This window comes from Ornithorhynchus anatinus, chromosome 6 (genome assembly GCF_004115215.2).
Source record: "Ornithorhynchus anatinus isolate Pmale09 chromosome 6, mOrnAna1.pri.v4, whole genome shotgun sequence".
NCBI lineage: Eukaryota > Metazoa > Chordata > Mammalia > Monotremata > Ornithorhynchidae > Ornithorhynchus > Ornithorhynchus anatinus.
The window spans coordinates 16,398,595-16,419,957 of NC_041733.1; the positions used below are offsets into that span (position 1 = coordinate 16,398,595).

Genomic DNA, 21,363 nt, shown 5'->3' on the forward strand with positions numbered 1-21,363 from the left:
GACTCAGGAGAGCTAGGGTCTAATCCCGGCTCTGTCGTTTGCCTGCAGCGTGGCCTTGAGCCAATCACATAACTCAGTTTTCTCATCAGTAAAATGGGCATTAAATATCTGTTCTCCCTTCCATTTAGGCTGAGAGCCACCTGTGACAGGGATTGTGTCCGACTTGCTTAATCTGTTGCCGAATTATACATTCCAAGTGCTTAGTACAGTGCTCTGCACATAGTGAACTCTCAATAAATACTATTGAATGAACGAACCTCGCTCAGCGGAGCGTTCGGCCCATAGAAAGCACTAATAAGTATTAGTATTACTGGTGTAAGGTGCCACTTCTGACTGACAGACCCCATATCCTCAATCATGTCCAATAACTCTGTACTACCTCAGCCTGGGTGAGATTGGGAGAAACTCTCCCTTCCTGATTTGTCGCAGAGAGAAATTCAATCCCAGTCCCTCATCTCCTCTCTCTCTTTCTCCTCACGCTCCACGCTGCACATGGGCACCACTGGCTGGTCGCTCAGCCAGCTCTCTGATACCGCCCCGGCTTACCATCCGAGTCAATGCTGTTCAGGGCCGTCGGAGGAATGATGGACACTTTATACTGCCCCAGTGGACATTTCTTCCCCAACTGCTCCTTGCAGGCGCCATGAACCTGAAACGACCCCAGAAGTGGTCGTCGGCAGCCGGTCCGGAAGGAGCTGCTTCTCCTCGCCAGGGTTGAACCTTCGTCCCCGTCCGTGGACCATCGTGTCTCTGCACCCGGCCCACCCGACCCCAGTGGGCACTGATGTGTGCGCCCACAATTAACCCGCCCACCCACCTGGAAGCTGGACAGTCTTCCCTCAACCAGGGAGGCTGGGGAGTGGCAGGAGAGACTGTTAGAAAAACTTTTCTTCCTTCCCTCTCCCGCTTTAAGATGGGTGTTAGGACAGCAGAGGTAGCTAATTTGGTCCTCCTTAGGCAGGGCCAGACCTGAGGTGGAGGATCCTTTCAGGAGGGGTTCTACCAGCTGGCCATGCCTCTCAGAAGCTTCTGGTAGGAACCCACATTGAACCAGCCAGGAGAACCCGGCCCAGGACCCTGGGAGCAGGAGAAGGGACCAACTGGGGAGTTGGGCAGGATTTGAACATCTGACGTCTTGCCCTTCTGCGTCTTCATCACACTTCCTGCCTGTCCCAGCCAATCCCGTGGCAGATTCAATCCCCTGGTCCGGCTTTCGGCCAGTTCAGGTAGCCGCGGCCCAGAGATGCAGCAAAAATCGCCTGGGACTCAGAGTAGACCCCGCTGTCACTAGTCTCTGAGGACCTAAAGAGATCATCGCAGGGCTTCTTCCTTCAGGGGGCCCTCCGTCCTGACCCCCTTTGCCTTTCGCCTGCACTACACACCCAGAGAGAAGGTACCGGTCCCAGCAGACAACCACAGGTGTTCTGATCAAGGACTTTCCACCGCTGAACTGACAACTGCTGGTCGAGAGGTAGAAGGACCGCCCAGATAAAAAGTCAGCAAGGAGTCAGGTGGAGGAGGAGGAGGAAGAGGATGAGCAAGGATCATCCTCCAGGAGTTCAGGGGCCTAAAAAAGCTTCCTGGGGCCTTTTTTGCTCCACAGCTCAGGGCTTGCAGGTCTCCCAACGCCAAGCACGTGCCTCAGCTCCATCCCATCTACCAGGACTGTGGGTCCAGGGAGACAGGAGGGCCAGAAGGGGGAGGGGCTACATAGGACCTCCCGGGGAATGCCGGTGGGGAGTAGGGAGGGGGAAGAAGGGCAGGAGGGAGGTCAGCCCAGGCCAGAACCAATTTTTGTTCCAGAATGACTAGTCGGAGAGGGAGGGAGAGGGAAACCAAGCTACCCCTGACCTTGCTGACCATGGGGCTGCTTCACCCCACCCCCACCTGCTACCTAAGACCCTTGGGGCTGGACACCCATGAGCTGAAGGGACACACTGTATCTGATGTTAGGGCTGGGTTCTGAGGTGTCTCGGGCCACTTCACCCCAAGCAGGAGGTGTTGGAGGCTGAGCCTTGAGGAGGGGAAGGGGGTTGGGGAGGAGGCGCTGGGGGTGCGAGGGAAGGGAGGTGATGTCTTACGATGGCCTTGCACCAGAGGCACCGCCAGTCTTGAAGCCTGCGGACGCTGCCACACGTGCGGTCACACACCGCACACCGCGCGCTGACTGGCAGGTTCCCCTCCAGCCACTGATGGGGCATGGCCACCTGGCAATGGGGAGAAACAAGGCAGAGGAGGGGCTCAGTGGCACGGCAGAGGAGGGGGTCGGGGTCATGGTGGAGGAAGGGTTCGGGGTCATGGGTGGAGGAGAGGCTCGGGGTCACGATGAAGGGGAGCTCAGGGTCGTGGTGGAGGAGGGGCTGGGGGTCATGGCAGAAGAGAGGCTTGGGGGAGCTTGGGGTCACGGCAGAGGAGACATAGCTAAGCCAAGGAATTCCTCCTCTCCCTGCAAGGGGGACCAGGGTCCAGCACCATGTAGTTGCCCAGCGATTTGAGGAAGCTTCAGTGTTCCAAAGCAGGACAATGTCCTCAGCCCAGAGCTTCAGAAGGCGCGGGGAGACTGTTCCCGTCTTCTCGTCCCGGGGCCCCAACCCACTGGTGGCCGGATATGGGGATGATCAGCCCCCCATTCAGGATCACCTACTAAAATTCAGTAGGGGTTGCTGGCGGAGCTAAGCTCCGGGTCTGTAAGGCACTGGCCGATGCTAGGCCTGCTTCAAAGGTGGGGCAGGGGCAAGGTCATGGTCACCTGGAAGCCAAGGTGCTTCTGCCCACTGCCAGCTCTGCAGGGAGAAATGGCCCTGTGCGTAGGGGTAGGGTGGGGTGGGGAGAGAGGGAGAGAGAGAGAGAGGGAGAGAGAGAGAGAGGGAGAGAGAGACCTCTAGATTGTAAGGTCGTTATAGGCAGGGAAGGTGTCTGTTTATCGTTATATGGTACTCTACTAAGCACTTAGTACAGTACTCTGCACACAGTAAGTGCTCAATAAGACTGACTCTGTGTGTGTGTGTGTGTGTGTGTGTGTGAGATGATCATCACCTGGAAGCCAAGTTACACTGCCCATTTCCATCCCTGGGAGTGTGTGGGGAGAAGAGACAGACAGAGACAGAGACAGACAGAGACAGAGAGAGAGTGTGTGTGTGTGTATATAGGTGTGTATATATATATATATATATAGAGAGAGAGAGAGAGAGAGAGAGAGAGAGAGAGAGAGAGAAAGAGAGAGAGAGAGAGTTGGGAAGGGTATGCCATGACGGGAGGTGGTACTGCTGAGAGCCTTGCCTCAGGATCTGGTTGACTTGTCAGACAATTCTCTATGACCCCAGGAGATGCGGGGGGGAAGAGCACCCATACTTGTGGTGGGCCTACCTGGAGCTACTCAGGATCCAAATAGGGGAGAGGCCCAGGGAAACTGAGTTTCCATAACAGGGACCCCCAAGGGGTAATCCCCCCTGCAGTGGAGTCCCCATGTTGCTGGGCAGGTAAGAGGGGGTGTGAGAGGGTTAGGCGTGGCCACGACTTCAAACTCACCCCATCTTCATCCTCAACGATGTCATTTCCTATGGAGGCCAGCGTAGTCCACTTGCAGTTGTTGGTGGCCCGCACAGCGCAACGCTTATGGGCCTTGAATTTGCACACTGGAAGCGAGAGGGTAAGGAGTGAAAGTGGACAAATAATAACGATACTAATCCCAGTGGTGGTATTTGTTAAGTGCTAACTCTGTTTCAAGGGTTGGGCTAGATACAGTACAATCAGATCAGATCCAGGCCCTGTCCATACAACATGCAGAGTATAAGCAGGAGGGAGAACAGATATTTCATCGCCATTTCACAGAGTTGGAAACTGAGGCATAGAGCAGGTACATGACTTCCCGAGATCACACAAGAGGCAGGTGGCAGAGCCAGGATTAGAACCCAGGTCTCCTGATTCCCAGCCCGGGGCTCTTTTGACTAAGCCTCGCTGGTTTAATGCAAATCGGCCGAAGGGCAAGAGGGGAAGTCAACTAGAGAACAGCACGAACAGGAGAGATTCCCTCACTGCCCCGCTAGGCCATGCTGAGAAGAAGCACAGCCTACCATATAGACCAAAGGCCCGGGAGTCAGAGAACCTGGATTCTAATCCTGGCTCTGCCACATGTCTGCTGTGTGGCTTTGGGCAAGTCGCTTACCTTCTCTGGGCCTCAGTTACCTCAGCTGTAAAAATGAGGATTAAGACTGTGAGTCCCAAGTGGAACATGGACTGTATCCAACCTGATTAGCTTGTATCTACTCCAGAGCTTAGGACAGTGCCTGACACATTCATTCATTCATTCAATAGTATTTATTGAGCGCTTACTATGTGCAGAGCACTGTACTAAGCGCTTGGAATGAACAAGTCGGCAACAGATAGAGACAGTCCCTGCTGTTTGACAGGCTTACAGTCTAATCGAATAATAATGTTGGTATTTGTTAAGCGCTTACTATGTGCCAAGCACTGTTTTAAGCGCTGGGGTAGACATAGGGGAATCAGGTTGTCCCACGTGGGGCTCACAGTCTTAATCCCCATTTTACAGATGAGGGAACTGAGGCACAGAGAAGTTAAGTGACTTGCCCACAGTCACACAGCTGACAAGTGGCAGAGCTGGGATTCGAACTCATGAGCCCTGACTTCAAAGCCCGTGCTCTTTCCACTGAGCCACGCTGCTTCTCTAATAATAATGTTGGCATTTGTTAAGCGCTTACTATATGCCGAGCACTGTTCTAAGTGCTGGGGTAGACATAGGGGAATCAGGTTGTCCCACGTGGGGCTCACAGTCTTAATCCCCATTTTACAGATGAGGGAACTGAGGCACAGAGAAGTTAAGTGACTTGCCCACAGTCACCCAGCCGACAAGTGGCAGAGCTAGGATTCGAACTCATGAGCCCTGACTCCAAAGCCCATGCTCTTTCCACTGAGCCACGCTGCTTCTCCAGACTAAGCACTTAACAAATACCTTAAAAAACAATCCTGCAGTCAGATTCAACCAGGGAGCTTGACCACCTTCTTGGGGCCGGGACAGAGTTTAGTCCTACAGGGGACTCAAGGCACTAGGCTTTGCTCGTCCTCTAGATGTAAGCTCATTGTGGGCTGGGAATGTTGTTATATCATAGTCTCCCAAGTGATGGTACAGTGCTCTGCACACATTAAGTGCTCAATAACTACAACTGACTGACTGCTGGCCTGACAGTGACCAGTTGCTTTTTTAAAATGGGATTTGTTAAGCGCTTACTATGTGTCAAGTACAAGATACTCCATTTGGACACGGTTCTCCTCCCACATGGGACTCCCAGTCCAATTCTCCCACCCACAATGCCCGAACCTGCTCACAAGAGTCACTGTGGGCTGAGGGACGGAGGACGGGGGACTCCCTGTGCCCGGTGGCACGGTGCCAGGCTGGGGGGAAGGGCCCAAGGGGCAGGCTCGGAGGGACTGATACCTTCACAGGAGAGTCCGTGAGAGGTGACGCCGGAGAGAGCTTCCCGGCAGACATTGCAGAAGGTGGGTCGGGCGTGTGAGCACGCATACCAGTTGTGCATCCCGGAGAAGTGCTCCATGTTGAACTGGGTCGCCTGCAAAGGAAAGGATTTCCTTTAGCTGTCAGCCATGAAGGGAGAAGCAGCGTGGTCTGGGAGAAGCAGCACGGTTTGGGAGAAGCAGTGTGGTCTGGTGGTTAGAGCACGGTCCTGGGAGTTAGAAGGACCGGGGTTCTAATCCCGGATCTGCCACTTGTCTGCTCTGTGATCTTGGTCAAGTCATTTCACTTCTCTGGGACTCAGTTGCCTCATCTGTAAAATGGGGATTAAGACTGTGAGCCCCATGTGGGACAGGGACCGTGTCCAACCTGATTAATTTGTATTACCTTCCCACTGGGGCTCGATCTCACCTATCTCACTGCCAACCCCTGGTCCACGTCCTGCCTCTGGCCTGGGATGCCCTCCCTCCTCAAATCCGACAATTACTCTCCCCACCTTCAAAACCTTATTAAAGGCACATCTCCTCCAAGAGGACTTTCGCTCTCTCTGGGAGAGAATATCTTGCCAAACTGGCACTAATGTGGTCTAGTGGATAGAATAGAGCCTGGGAGTCAGAAGATCTGGGTTCTATTCCCAGCTCTGCCAATTGCTTGCTGTGTATGACCTTGGGCAGAGCTGTGCCTCAGTTTCCTCAACTGTAAAATGTGAATTCAGTACCTGTTTTCCCTCCTACTTAGTCGGTAAGCCCCATGCTGGACAAGGACTGTGTCTGACCTAACTGACCTGTATCTACCCTAGTGCTTAGAACAGTGTTCAACACATAGTAAGCCTTAAAAAGTACCATTGAAAACCAACACCGCCCCCCTCCCCAAAAAAACCTCTTTCGGGTGCTCTGCTCCTGCCCAAACCACTGAGCATGCTGCCTAGCATGTGTCTCGGCACAGGACTGGGAGTCAAGAGATCTGGTTTCTAATCTGCCACCTGCCTGCTGGGTGACCTTGATTGAGTCCCTTATTTTTGTTTCTCAGTTTCTTCATTTGGGGTTTCAACACCTGTTCATTGCTCCCTCTTAGACTGTGAGCCCCAAGTCCAATCTCATTATCCTGCATATACCCCAGCACTTAACACAGTGCTTGGCACAGGGTAAGTGGTTAACAATCACCCCGATGTTTATCCCTCCTTATCTCAGGATCGGCTATCCCTGTTCCATCTGATTGCCAAGAGAGCAGCTTCCTGCTTGATCATCAATTACGTAAAAATAGATGAGACAATTAATTCTTGTCAGGGATCCACTCACCTTGGTAATTAGATGGAGTGGGTAAGAGTATTTTTCACAGCACCAGACTTTATTTTCTGCTTCAGAACATGTGTATATCCTGGGCTCTTTTTTAGCATGTCTTTTCTCCCTCCCCCTGCTCCCAGCTGCTATGACAGTCTAGTTAGTACCCATTCTCACAAACCAGCTCGAGGAGAGTTGGGGGCTGTCCTCTTTGATTCCAAAACTGAGGGGAACTTGGGAGGTGTTGGAAGAGAGAGAGGGGGAGAGAGGTGTCAAGTTTTCTGGGGTCTTTCTGTTTTGCATTTAGAGTTTGTTCATGCTCCCCTGGGCTCCAGCTTTAATAATAATACTAACAACAATTAATTATTATGGTATTTGTTAAGCGCTTACTATGTACCGGGCACTGTTCTAAGCAGCGGGATAGATGCAAGATAATCGGGTTGGACACAGTCCCTGTCCCACATAGGGCTCACAGATGAATTAAGGTCCAGAGAAGTTAAGTGACTTGTGCAAAGTCACACAGCAGCCAAGTGGCCAAGCCGGGATTAGAAACCAGGTCCTTCTGACTCCCAGTATACAGGTCTGCATGTGCACTGTCCACTAGGCCACGCTGCTTCTCTACTACTACTAATAATAGTATTTGCTAAGCGCTTACTATCAGCCAAGGCCTGGGGTAAATACAAGATAACGAGATTGGACACAGTCCCTGTCCCACATGGGGCTCACAGACTAGGGGGAGGGAAAAACAGCTACTTTAACCCCTTTGACAGATGAGGAAACTGAGGCCCAGAGCAGTCATATGACTGGCCCAAGATTGCATAGTAGACAGGTGGCAGAGGTGGGATTAGGTTTAGTCTCCTGACTCCCAGCCCTGTGCTCTTGCCACCATGCCAGGAGTGCTCCTCTGTGGCTCAGGAATGTCAGCGTGGGTTGCCACTTAAAGCTGATGCGTGATGGGCCCTCTCAGACCTCCCTCCTTCTTTCCCTCTCATTCACTGTGGACTGTCAGCTCCTTGGCAGGCCATAAACTCCTTGTGGGCAGGGATTGCAGTTCCCAAATCTACTGTACTGTACTCTTCCAAGCATTTAGTACAGTGCTCTGCGCATGACAAGCGCTCAATAAATACCACTGAGGGATTGTTTCCCTCTCTGTCTCTATCAATCAGTCCTAAGCTCCTGTAGACTGGAAGCTCGTTGTGGACCGGGAATATGTCTGTTTATTGTTACATTGTACTCTCCCAAGAACTTAGTCCAGTGCTCTGCACACAGCAGAGCATAAATATGACTGAGGGAGTATTGAGTGCTTACTGTGTGCAGATCGCTGTACTACGCGCTTGGGAGAGTACAATATAACAGAATTGGTAGACACAATCCCTATCTACAGGTGCGTGAGATGCATTTTATCCCCGATATTTGAATGCTGCCAGCCCCTTTAAAAGAAATTCCCTGGAAATGAGCCTCATTTTTCTATGTAGCCAAAGACTACCCGACACTGGATCCATTAAGGATGGGGTTGCTAACTGCATTCTCCATCATCTTATCTGTCTAACCTTCACCTAGTCAGGAGGATTAGCTAGCCTAGCCAGCCGATTAGTGTAACTCCGCTGCTCTCCTTCCCCCTCCATCCCCTTTCGGTGCTCTTGTGGTATGCAAAGCTGCTGCTGGATGGAAGCGTTTCAGGTTCCACCAAGCTAAAGGCAACAAGTCCCAGCGAAGCCTGGAGATTTTAAGCTCTGACTGTTGCTGCCAACACATTCCAGGAAGGAAGGGATGGCTGCCCGGGTTGGCGAGGGGGGTGCTGCCTCCAAAGACCCCCCCCCTCTGGGGGCCGGGCCCCAGCTATGGGAGGGTGAGGTTATCGCCTTGGGGGACTAGTGTCATAATGACAATCCAGCCAAAGGAGGCCACCTGCCAACCTCCAGAGGATTCTGGGTTGGGGACGCCGCCTGTGGCAGCCCCTCCAGACAAGCGGCTGCTTGCCCGGCGGAGAGAAGCCCTCCTTCGGATCACCTGCTGGAGTGTCTTCCCGATCCCGTTCAAGGCCCCATCTCTCAAGTCTGAAAATACACCTTTTTTATGGTATTTGTGATATGCTTACCATGTGCCAGGCCCTGTCCTAAGCACTGGGGTAGATACAAGTTAATCAGGTTGGAAACAGTCCCGGTCCCACATAGGGCTCACACTGTTAATCCTCATCGGGAAGCAGCATGGCTCAGTGGAAATAGTCCGGGCTTGGGAGTCAGAGGTCATGGGTTCTGATCCCGGCTTTGCTGCTTGTCAGCTGTGTGACATTGGGCAAGTTGACAACTTCTCTGGGCCTCAGTTACCTTATCTGTAAAATGGGGATTAAGACTGTGAGCCCCACGTGGGACAACCTGATTACCCTGTATTTACCCCAGCGCTTAGAACAGTGCTTGGCACACAGTAAGCGCTTAACAAATACCAACATTATTATTTTCCAGATGAGGTAACTGAGGCCCAGAGAAGTGAAGTGACTTGCTCAGGTTCTCAGAGCAGACAAGGGAGCCAGGATTAGAAACCAGGTCCTTCTGACTCTCAGTCCTGGGGTCTATCCATTAGGCCACGCTGCTTCTCCACTGGGCCCACAAGGGATTCCTGACACAATTGACTAATTGACTGATCGAGACTAGGCCAGGGTACTTGGGATTTGCTAAATGAGGCACACGAGCACACTCCCAGGCACCACAGAGAGCAAAGAGGAACTCGAGCGTTTAAGGAAGCGACTACTACCCTAGCAGCAGAGCTCTCTCCGGAGAGGCAGCACGGCGCAGTAGCTAGACCGTGGGCCTGGGAGTCAGAAGGACCTGAACCCTAACTCTGCTACACGTCTGCTGTGTGACCTTGGGCAAGTCACTTAACTTCTCTGTGGCTTAACTCATCTGTAAAAATGGGGATTAACAGGGTGAGCCCCATGTGGGACAGGGGTTGTGTCCAACCCGATTAACTTATATCTGTCCCAGTGCCTATAATAGTGCTTGGCACATAATAAGCACTTAACAAGGACCATAATAATTATTATTAGTGGTATTTGTTCAGGACCTACTGTGTGCCAAGCCCTGTACTAAACGTTGGGTTTACGCAATATATAAGTAGAGGGCTACCCGATCTAGGGCTCTCAATCTGAGGCAGTGGGAGAAGCAGTGTGGCCTAGTAGACAGAGCATGGGGCTGGGAGTCAGAAGGACCTGGGTTATAATCCTGACTCCACCACTCGTCTGCTTTGTGTCCTTGGGCCAATCGCTTAACTTTTCTGTGCCTCAGTTACCTCTTCTGTAAAACAGAGGTTAAGACTGGAAGCCGAGGGGGAACAAACTGCTAAGCTTTTATTTACTCCAGCTTTCAATACAGTGTCTGGCATGTAGCACGTGCTTAACAAATACCATTTTAAAAAAAAAGGTCAGGGAGAATCAGTAACATCCCCATTTTCCAAATGAGGAAACTGAGGCCCAGAAACTTAAGTGAGGCACCCAAGTCACCCAGTAGGCAGAGCTGGGATTAGAATCCGGGTTTTTGACTCCGGTTCTGTGCTCTTTCCACTAAGCCACGCTGCTTCTCTCCCTTCAGTCGACGGCTCTCTCTGGCCAGAAAATCAAGTGGTCCAATAACAAATGTTCGTTTTACTGGTCGTCTGGGTCACCGTTTCTCTAGGGGTGAATCTCTGTGGTGGCTGACTACCGGTCTCCATTTCCTTCTGTCTTCAAAAGTTTGGCGGCCACCAAACTCACTTGATTAAGGCTGGAAAGGCCACTGAAAGATGAGCTGTTCCAGGGAAGCTAGCTCTACCACAAGCCTGCCCTTTAGTGAGCATCTGTGGCTACCGTTGGCAGCTGAAGCGGTTGCTATTGACGTACGCGTCCATCTCCAAAGTCTCATGGGCCACATGGTATCTTGCTCAAGTGGAGCCTTCACTCTCAGACTGCCACCCACCAGCCATATCTGCTGTTATCTCCGCTCCCTCAACACCTCTGCCTCATTGCTTCAAATTAACGGCCTTAGAAATAGCTGCCCACTCCCTTGGGGTGAGTCACTAGTTTTGCAGGACCCAGTATTCAGAAAGGTTTTTTTTTTAATGGCATTTATTTTTAATTTTTATGGTACTTGTTAAGCACTTACTCTGTGCCAGGAACTCTACTGAGTTCTGGGGTAGATACAAGTTAATCAGGGTGAAAGCAGTCCCCGTCCCACATGGGGCTCACAATCTTAATCCCCGTTTTACAGATGAGGGGAATGAGGCCTGGAGAAGGGAAATGATTTGCCCAAGGTCACAAAGCAGACAAGTGGCTGAGCTAGGATTAGAACCCAGGTCTTTCTGACTCCCAAGCCCGTACCCTATCCATTAGTCCATGCTGCTTCCAGGCACTGTACTAAGCACTGGGGTAGATACGAGGTTGGACGCAATCCATAATCCACATTGGGCAGACAGTCTGAATCCCCATTTTACAGATGAGGTAACTCGGGCACCAGAGAAGGCAAGTGATTTGCCCAAGGTCACAGAGCAGGCATTTGGCAGAGCCGGTATTAGAACCCAGCTCTTCATTCATTCATTCATATTTATTGCACGCTTATTGTGTGCAGAGCACTGTCCTAAGTGCTTGGAAAGTACAATTCAGCAATTAAGAGAGACAATATCTGCCCTTGACTCCCAGGTCCCGTGCTCTTCATTTGGCTTCCTGGATAACTGCTGAGGGATGAGGGAGAAGCTTCAAACAATCTATGAGGCCGGTATTTGCAAGGTTGCTTCCAGTGACCTTTTGCTTCCTAACCAATGATCCCAATGACCTAATAACAATAATAATTAAGGTAACTGTTAAACGCTTACTATGTGTACTAAGCCCTGGGGCAGATACAAGCAAATCAGGTTGGACCCGGGCCTAATGAGCAAGGGTTAGTCTATTCAGCCATCCTTCTCTTGACACTGTTTGAGTAGCTGAAAGAAGGAAAATGTTGTCAAGGATGGGAAAGGGTCAATTCAAGAAAATTAATAAAATTCACAGGAAGCTGCTTATCTTTAGAGCAGCAAATCAAAGTTCATAGTCAGAAAAGGATCATCAAAGGTTAGAAGCAGGAAGAGATGAACTTGATCCTCATCGTCTCATCTAAACCCCATCTGTCCTCCCTCTGATTTACCCATCACTGTAGACAGCAGCCCCATCCTCTCTGTCTCACAAGCCTAAACTCTTGATATTATCCTTAACTCATTGCTCTCATTCAACCCACATATTCAATCTGTCACCAAATCCTGTCGATTCTACCTTCACACCATTGCTAAAAAGTGCCCTTTCCTTGGCATCCAAACTGTTACTACACTGATCCGAGCACTTACATCTCACGTTGACTACTGCATCAGCCTTCTCGCTGACCTTCCGGCCTCCTGTCTCTCCTTATTTCAGTTATTCCTCCGCTCTGCCGCCCGGATCATTTTAGTTCAGTCCACAACTCCTCACTCCTCAAAAACCTCCAGTGGTTGCTCACCCACTTCAGCATCAACTAGAAACACAATAAACAACTCAAGGTTCCTCCTCTCTCTTACTTTGCTGATTTCCTTCTAAAATCCAATCTTCACACTTCACTTCTCTAACACCTCCTTTACTCACTGTACCTCGATCTCGTCTACCTAGCAGCTGACCCCCTGTCCAGGTCCTACCTCTGGCCTGGAACTCCTTCCCCCTTCATATCTGACAGACGTCCACTCTCCCTTCCTTCATAGCCTTATTAAAATCACATCTCCTTCATGAAGTCTTCCTTGACTAACACATCCCCTGTCCCACACAGAGTTCACAATCTAAGTGGGAGAGAGAATAGGTACTGAAATCCCATTTGACAGATGAGGAAACTGAGGCCCAGAGAAGTTAAGTGACTTGTTTAGGGTCACACAACAGGCATGTATCAAGACCAAGAATAAAACCTAGGTCCTCTGACTCCCAGACCCATTCACTTTCCACTAGGCTGCATTGCTTCTCTGCAGGGTGATTTTGGGATCAATTAATCACTCACATTTGCTGAGTACTTACTATGCACAGAGCACTGTTCTAAACACTTGGGAGAGTGCAATACAACAGAATTAGCAGATGTGGTTCCTGTCCATAACAACCTTACAGTTTTAGAGGGATACACTGTGCTTGCAAATCTCCCTGGATGTCAACCCTCCTGGAACTACTGAAAAAGGCTAGGTGGCTAAAAAGCCACCTCCTCCATGAGCCATTCTCTGATTTTTCCCTTCCCTGCCTTCAACTGGCTCAGGTCTCATTCCCAGCCACCTGTGCATTAACTTAACAGTGAATGAGTGTGCTGAATATCTACAATGTCTGGCACACAGTGAGCACTTAAATACCACAATTATTATCCATTACTTCTTGCTTTCGCAATTTTTAATCCAGGCTCACTAACAGTTACTATTACTAAAATTCACCAAGCATTTTCAATGTGCAAAGCATCATGTACTTTCATACTATGTGTTCACTGTTTCCAGTTTGCTTCTCTTCCTTTCTAGATTGTAAGCTTCCCAAGGGCAGGACTGGGTTAAGTCCTCTATATTCCCTTAGCAGCCAGTACAGGACTCTGCACATAGTGAGCACTCAATAAATACTGTTTATCCTATCATAGAGGCTCTCTCATTTTCTTCTCAGCCCATATTTTCCTGCTTGATTGCAGCTCCTTGAGGGCTGGGATTATCCCTTCTATCGCTAGAGTCAAATTCTTAGTTCCCTGCTCCACCTACCCTAGTAAGCGCTCTATAAATACAATTGTTGGCCTTTGTAGAGAGCACAACGGCCTAGGAGCAAGAAGGACCTGGGTTCTAATCCCAGCTCCACTACTTGTCTGCTGTGTGACCTCATCTGTAAAGTGGGGGTTAAGAATGTGAGCCACACGTGGGACATGGACTGTGTTCAACCTGATTAACTTGTATCTACCTCAGGACTTAGTACATTGCCCGGCACAGAGTAAGCACTTTACAAATAGAATAAAAAAAATTAGTTACTTGAATGACAGTCTGGCAGCTCGTGGATTGGAGGTTTGGGACACTCCCACAATCATAATGCTCCGTGGAGCAGCTGGAATTGGATACGAGAGCCACGTGTATTAATCCTGGGAGATCTCGGATTGATTCACCTCCATGTGCTTATAAGATCAGTCAGTCTATTGTATTTACTGAGCACTTGCTGTGTACACAGCACTGTACTAGGCTCTTGGGAGGGTACAGTATAACAGACACATTCCCTGCCCACATGAGCTTACACACTAGAGGGGGAGACAGACATTAATATAAATAAATTACAGATATGTTCATAAATGCTGTGGGATTGGGGAGGGGAATGAATAAAGGTCACCTGCATAATGGAGCATCCATAACACATTTCAAGAATGTGGTGCAGAATCCCAAATGAAAATGATTGCCCTCAACGCCCTGAAAACTATGAATTCTGTGCTAAACAGAAATGGTTCACCGAACGATTCCTAGTTTGATAATCAGATAATGGGCAATAGGAAAGAGGTTTAAAGAATGATCAGTGGTAGTTGATTGAATCTCACTGATGGCATATTGGATCAATGTCTTATTTTCAAAATGGATGGATCCATTAGGTAGCATGAAATTAATAGCTGACCAGAGCCAAAATTAATGTTTCCTACCCTACTGAAGGAGGGTGGTGGAGGGAGTGGGTGGAATGGAAAGTCAGGAAGATGGTGATGGCAATGAGATAAGGTATGAATGGGTATAAGCTTGTTTCGCTGTTTTTGCCTCAAGCAAGAAAAATGGATACAACCCCATCAGAGAGACATTTCACTTTCGGCTAAAAACTGTTCCCATAAATATTAAGGCCACTTAGGTACGTGACTCTCCCTAAAAATGTCTGGATCTGCCCTCGGATAGTCGAACTGGTGTCTTTTTCTGGGCCGATGGTCCGCCGCTGGCTCTGGGTGATTATAGAAATTGAATCAGAAATGGATGTGTGGGCTTTAACAAGGCCAACGGCACAACTCTCTTCTCCATGGCTTTCCTCTAGCAGATCTCAGAGTTCTGCACCAACGTTTCTCAATTAAGCTTCAAACACCCTGAATGACCATCTGGGTACAAAGAAAAGCATTACATGATCAGAGGTAATGTCACCTCAAATTATAAAGTGAAGCCCAGGAAGGAAAGTTAACTTGTCCTGGGTGCATTAGAGGATTCAGAATTCCAGATGACTGGACACATAATACTAATGCTAATAATGGTAGTGGTATTTGTGAAGTATTTGCTATCTGCCAGGCACTATGCTAAGCACTGGGGTAGATACAAGGTAATAGGGTTGGACACAATTCTTGTCCCACCTAGGGCTCACAGTCTTAATCCCCACTTTGCAGGTGAGGAAACTGAAACAAAGAGGTTAAGTCTTTAAGTCACTTGCCCAAGGTCATGCAGCAGGTATGTGGCAGAGGCATGATTAGAACCCAGGCCCGTGCTCTTTCCACAAGGCCATCCTGCTTCTCCCCATGCCCCTTAGGGGGGCAGAGGAGCCTCATTTCCTCATCTCTATAATGGGGATATAACCCCTGTTCTCCCTCCCTCTTAGACTGTGAGTCCCCTCTGGGGCAGGGACTGGGTCCAATCTGGTTATCTTGTATATCGACCCCAGTACTTAGAACAGTACTTGGCACATAGTAAACCCTCAACGGATACCAGCATTATTATTATTGTTGTTGTCATAGGCCCCATTAGAGAGAAAGAGTGCCCATTCATTTTCCTTTCTAAAAACGGGTCCAGAAAAACAATGTCAGACTCCTTTCTGGCAAGGAGCTGTGAAAACTCTGCTTTACAAATGAATTCACTCTCTCACTCTCTCTCTCAATACAATATTTGTGTATATTTGTGTGTGAATAAGCAAAAATCATAGAAATATAATGTGTGTAAACACTATATTTATTTTGTGCAAATATACGCATATACACATTATTCACACACATATATACTCATGCACTCAATCATATTTATTGAGCACTTACTGTGCACAGAGCACTGTACTAACTGCTTGGAAAGTACACTACAGCAAATAAAGAGAGACAATCTCTGCCCATAGTGGGCTCACATTCTAGACGGGTGGAGATAGGCATCAGTACTCGTAAACAGGCATCAATATAAATAAATAGAATTGCAGATATATACATATATACGTAAGTGCTATAGGGTGGGGAGAAGGGGGAAGAGCAAAGCACAGTGCTACATATATATAATTACACACACAAACACACACCCTCACCCCCAGCAGGATAAGCATGAGAAAATGTAGCACTGTGCTTTTCACTATTATTATTAATAAGGTATTTGTTTTCACTATTATTATTATTAAGGTATTTGTTAAGCACTTACGATGTGCCAGGCATTGTACTAAGCACTGGGGTGAATTCAAGCAAATTGGGTTGGACACAGTCCCTGCCCTGAGCAGGGCTCAGTCTCAATCCCCCTTCTACAGATGAGGTAACTGAGGCCCAGAGAAGTGAAGTGACTTGAGAAGCGGCGTGGCTCAGTGGAAAGAGCCTGGGCTTTGGAGTCAGAGGTCATGGGTTCGAATCCCGGCTCGGCCACTTGTCAGCTGTGTGACTTTGGGCAAGTCACTTCACTTCTCGGTGCCTCAGTTCCCTCATCTGTAAAATGGGGATTAAGACTGTGAGCCCCATGTGGGACAACCTGATTCCCCTGTGTCTACCCCAGCGCTTAGAACAGTGCTCGGCACATAGTAAGCGCTTAACAAGTACCAACATTATTACTGCCCAAGATCACACAGCAGACAAAGGGAAGAGCCGGTATTAGAACCCTTGGCCTTCTGACTCCGAGACCCGTGCTCTATCCACTAAACCATGCTGCTTCTCATTGTCCCGATCCAGCTCCTTGCCGGAGTCCAAACTCCTGACAGCCACCTCTCGGTTCCCCCGAGCATTCGGGTCCATCACAATGCTCTGGGGTGTCCCTCAGAACCATTTCGAACGGCCTTGAAACTGACAAGGACATCAGACTTCAAACCGCCCATCCTCTGCCTCTGAAGAATGACACAGGAAGCTGTCAAAACTTGGGAACTCTGGGAGCTCTGTCCAGGATACACCAGGGTCCTGGGGTAGGGCAAGGATAATTGCAGAATCCAACTCACGCCAGGCCACGAACAGAGGGACCCAGGCATGCTGGTCCCTAAAGAATCACTGCTCCGCCTATCTTCCCCGTCTGCGGCACCAGAGTCTGACTTCTCCTCATCTCTCCGCTACCCGCCACTCACCAGCCTCTTCTCCAAGCTCAGTCTCCCGTGCCAGCTGCAAACAGCCTCCCTGGCCAGCGAGGTCATTAAAACCTAACACTTCTCCCACCGGGAGCTCAATCTGCCCGGTAGCTCGAACCCACGCTCGGAACTCGTATCGTGCCTAGACATCCTGGGGCCTTCACAGAGGTCGGTGCAGACCTTGTATACGAGACTGTGGGGGGACAGATTGCATTCTTCACCAGGTCAGAGTTAATTAGTCCATTTCCAAGCAGCCTAAAGCAGCCTTTATAATTTCATCCATAAATAGCTCCCAGGCAGATGGACCCAGTTCCCACCTCATTATTTTCCTGTTTGAAGGGCAGTTTTACTAATACAATCCATTGAAGATTTATCCCCAGAGAGAGAGCGAGAGAGCCAGAGAGTGTGGGAGCAATGTGTATTTTCAACTAGTTCCCTTACCTCATTAATTTCCCACTTCTGGACGGATTTGAGGGCACTAATCCAGTCTTCCATCTCCTTCCGGTTCTCGGCACACAGGATGAGTTTTCGGAAAGGGGTGATCACCTGGATGAGAAGAAGCCCAGTTAGGAATGTCACATGCCTGGAGCTTCTTCAGCCCTAGACACATCCACTAGGAAACCCAAATCCTCACAAGAGGGAAGATGACACGGCTCCTGGAGGGCTGCAGCCTGGAAGACGCCAGCCTTTCTGGAGCTCCCCGGGCGGAAGGCGAGCGCTAAAGGTACAGCACTTAGTACAGTGCTCTGCACACTGTAAATTCAATAAATACAACTGACTGACTGACCAGATTGGCCTGAAGCCAAAAGTACCTGGGTCCTAGTCCCTGATGTGCCACTTGTCTCCTATGTGATCTTGGGCAGGTCACAACTTCTCTGTGCCTCAGTTACCTTAACCGTAAAATGGGGGTTAACGCTCTGAGCTCCATGTGGGACAAGGACTGTGTCCAACCTGATTAGCTTGTATCTACTTCAGTGCTTAGGACAGTGCTTGGCAAATAGAAGCATTTAACAAATACCATGAAAAGAAATCATTTCACTTAGGAATCTGGATTGTGTAGGAGGCTTCCAGTCTCTCCAGACAGGAGGTGCTCTTGGGATGAGGAGAGAAATACGTGCATGGAAGAGTAATTGCTTTGCTAGAAGGTAACAAATTTCTCAAAGGATGGCAGGAAACATCCTGTCCATGTTCCCTGTGTTGCTGATCTGCTCAGTTTCCCCTCTGGGAATCCTGTTCCCTCCCCTTTCTACACCTTGGGCTCGCCCTTAAATTGGCCCCTAAATAGTCATTTGTCCCTCACCTGAGACAAGGAAAGATTCATGCCAGGGGAGCGGTGGAGGATGTGGGTTTCATTAGTTGTGTTTTTCCACCCGTCTGTCTCCTCCAGGGAGAATGAGTGAGGAACAAAATGTCTATACGCTGGAGGTTCCCTGAACGGATGTGCAAAGCTGCCTGAGGCCAGAGAAACCCAAAGGCTGAAGCGGCAACAGGAAGCCTGACCTGCCCCTCCTCGCCCCCACTCTCAACAGGCCCCCGCGGCCCGGGACCGTGCCAAGCTTACCGTAAAGCTGTTGTTAATGTTCTTGGTGCTGGTCTCTGCCACACTGGCATCAGAGAGATCCACCTCATCAAAGATCAGGGACTGGAAAGACAAAACAGGGGTAGGGGTAAGGTACAGGCCCTGGTGATTGCGGCAGTAAAGGAGCAGTAAAAGTTCTAGAAACCGAGATAAATTGTTTTCTCAGCTTGGATCCTGAAACGCCTCCAGCCCCTCCCAGCCCGCTCTGCAAACACCTCTGAAAAACTCGGGGCCCTAAAGATCGGACCTCTCAGTAGGTGAAGAAAACACAGCGAGGAGTCTCCGAGACCAGGAAGATACTCAAAACTCTTCGGGTGTGGGAAGACTTCTGTCCCCTACCAGATTTCTCTGATCTGTAACTTTGACAGATCTTTCAGGAGAAAAGACCTGCTGGGCCTGGTCTCATACTCAAGATGAATGTTTCAAGAGTCTGGGCTAATTTTCTTTCAGTTCAGTTTGTCCAAATAAAGCTGGCAATCATAGTCAATAAATAGTCAATCGGAATTGAGTTCCCCAGGTGGCTTCAGACAGTTAACTTGGGCCCCCCACCAAGAAATAACTACCTTAACCTATTTTTTGAGAACTTATCGTGTACAGAGCACTGTACTAAGTGCTTGGGAGAGTACAATACAACAACAGACACATTGCCTGCCTACAGTTCTCACACAGACACATAAGTAACCCTCACGAGTTCAATCGGATTAAATCTCCTGCAGAACAGCATTTCCAACCAAAGAGGCATGCTAAGCCCCAAAACCATCTTTCTAGAGAAATGGAAGAAGCATCCGAGTTTGAGGCATTTAATCCCGGGCTGGACAGAGGATGCAGAAATCTCTGGGAAGGGAGAAAATACAGATGCCACCTCCTTCCTGAGTCTTTTCCAGTTCAGATTCTCCGACACTACCCCCTTCCCGGGGGTGACAGTTCGAAGGCTTATGGTACAGCTGCAGACTAATCCCTGTTATTTTTACTTGAAGTGGCCCTTGTTGTAAGTTCCAAGGCATGACTGGGAGTTTCTGATTTGTAATTCTGGGGGACATGACAGGGACATTGCCTCATTGACAACACAGTCACCAGTCGCAGGTGAAGGTATCTTCCAATAATGACTTTGAGGGGTGGAGGTCTGTGGGGAAAGAGCGGGGAAAGCCCAGGTTCTTCCAGATGACAGGGAAATTTTAGATGAGGGAAATTCTTGGCTCCCGGAAGTATAAAACCGTGAGGTTCCGGTTCTCTTACGTGGATAGCTGAGAACGGGAAGAAGAATATCAGACTGAAGCAACGTGGGGAGAGAAGAATTCAGAATTCATGGGTTGTGCCCCACTTAGGGTACCTTGACAGGTAACCTGAATGGAGATGGGGCAACCTGTGAAAAGCCAAGAGACACCCGCCCTCAAGAGACAATAGGCCAAGGGGGTTCTCGTAATGATGAAAGCCATGAAGGCAACCCAGATGGTCATTAAAGTGCTCTCCCTGTTGGGCTTGGAAGGGAAGCTGGAAAGAGAACAGCAAAAGCCATGTCTCACTCAAGGTACCGCCCCAAAAAAGAGAATTCAGCTAGCCCAAGGCTAATCCATTGTAATTTCCCCAGCCCCTCTCACCCCAGGTTCAGCACTCCCCCCAAAATGCCAGGGCACACCCTCTGGGGCTCGCGTTCAGTACCTTTGAATCTTTGGCATAGTAGAGAGTTCTCCCCCGTAGCTTGAAGTATCTCCTCTTCCACCTCTGGAAAGAGCTGGTCTGCTTCAATAGCAGTCCTTCCTTCACACTCTTCTGCATGGGAAGACACAAGAAAAGCAGTGAGCTCAGCTCAGAGTCAAGTTACTGGATATAAAAATGCCTCACACTAGCTCAGAGCCTGAGGGACACACCTGCTGAGTGACCCAAAAGGATGAGCCAGGAGAAGAGAACATAATAACAAAGGCTGTCCATCTGCCTGGGTCAGTATACAATGGGAACAGGTGGAATGTGACCAATATCCCAGAGCCCTATGAAGGTCAGTGCTCTAAGCCAGCACACTCTCTCTCTCTCTCTCCCCCCTCTATTTTTTATGAAATTTTTAAGCGCTTACTTTGTAACAGGCACCATTCTAAGAACTGGGGTAGACAAGCTAATCAGGGTGTACACAATCCCTATCCTACACTGGGGCTCACAGTCTCCATCCCCATTTTACCAATGAAGGAACCGAGGCACAGAGAACTGAAGCGACTTGTCCAAGGTCACCCAGCGGAAAGTGATGGAGCCGGAACTAGAACCCAGGCCTGTGCTCTATCCACTAGGCCACGCTGCTTCTCTATCTTTCTCAGCTTTGACAGGCACTTAATGAAGATAACAAGATTGAGCCACTTCAGAGGGCTGCTGAGGGGACTATGATTGTAATTAAAGGCTTGTCAGGGAGTGGGAAATAGGCAAGTCCCAAGGAGATGGCAGGTGTGAAAAGCCCTCTGATGACCGGCCACTGAGCCTACTCTTGGGAGCTCAGATTCCCTGCTTGACAATTGCCTGGTGGATTCCCAGCATTTCCTGGGACCCATGGTGATAAGCTTCTCCTCAGCTGGGGAGAAGGTGGGTGAGGGAGACTTTCTGAGCCAACTCTCCATAGGAATTTGTAACGGCGGGGAAAGACCTTTGTCCCCTTTTCGCCACATTTCTGACCCTGCCATTCCAATTCATTCAGTCAGTCATATTTATTGAGCATGGAGTGCAGAGAGCTATACTAAGCACTTGGGAGAGTACAGTATAAAAATAAACAGAC

General features: G+C 49.4%; 1 protein-coding gene across 6 annotated transcripts in view; it reads right to left on the reverse strand.

Moving 5' to 3' along the window:
- The window catches only part of DGKK (diacylglycerol kinase kappa), a 161,760-nt gene that overhangs the window by 59,127 nt on the left and 81,270 nt on the right, over window positions 1–21,363 (reverse strand). For all 6 annotated transcript variants that reach the window (XM_029067526.2, XM_029067527.2, XM_029067519.2 and 3 more), the window contains 7 exons: window positions 20,271–20,381; window positions 18,594–18,674; window positions 17,474–17,578; window positions 5,453–5,585; window positions 3,529–3,635; window positions 2,082–2,207; window positions 547–649 (listed from right to left, as the gene is read on the reverse strand). In XM_029067526.2, the coding sequence (XP_028923359.1) occupies window positions 547–649; window positions 2,082–2,207; window positions 3,529–3,635; window positions 5,453–5,585; window positions 17,474–17,578; window positions 18,594–18,674; window positions 20,271–20,381 (766 nt within the window). The remainder of the gene's footprint in view (window positions 1–546; window positions 650–2,081; window positions 2,208–3,528; window positions 3,636–5,452; window positions 5,586–17,473; window positions 17,579–18,593; window positions 18,675–20,270; window positions 20,382–21,363) is intronic.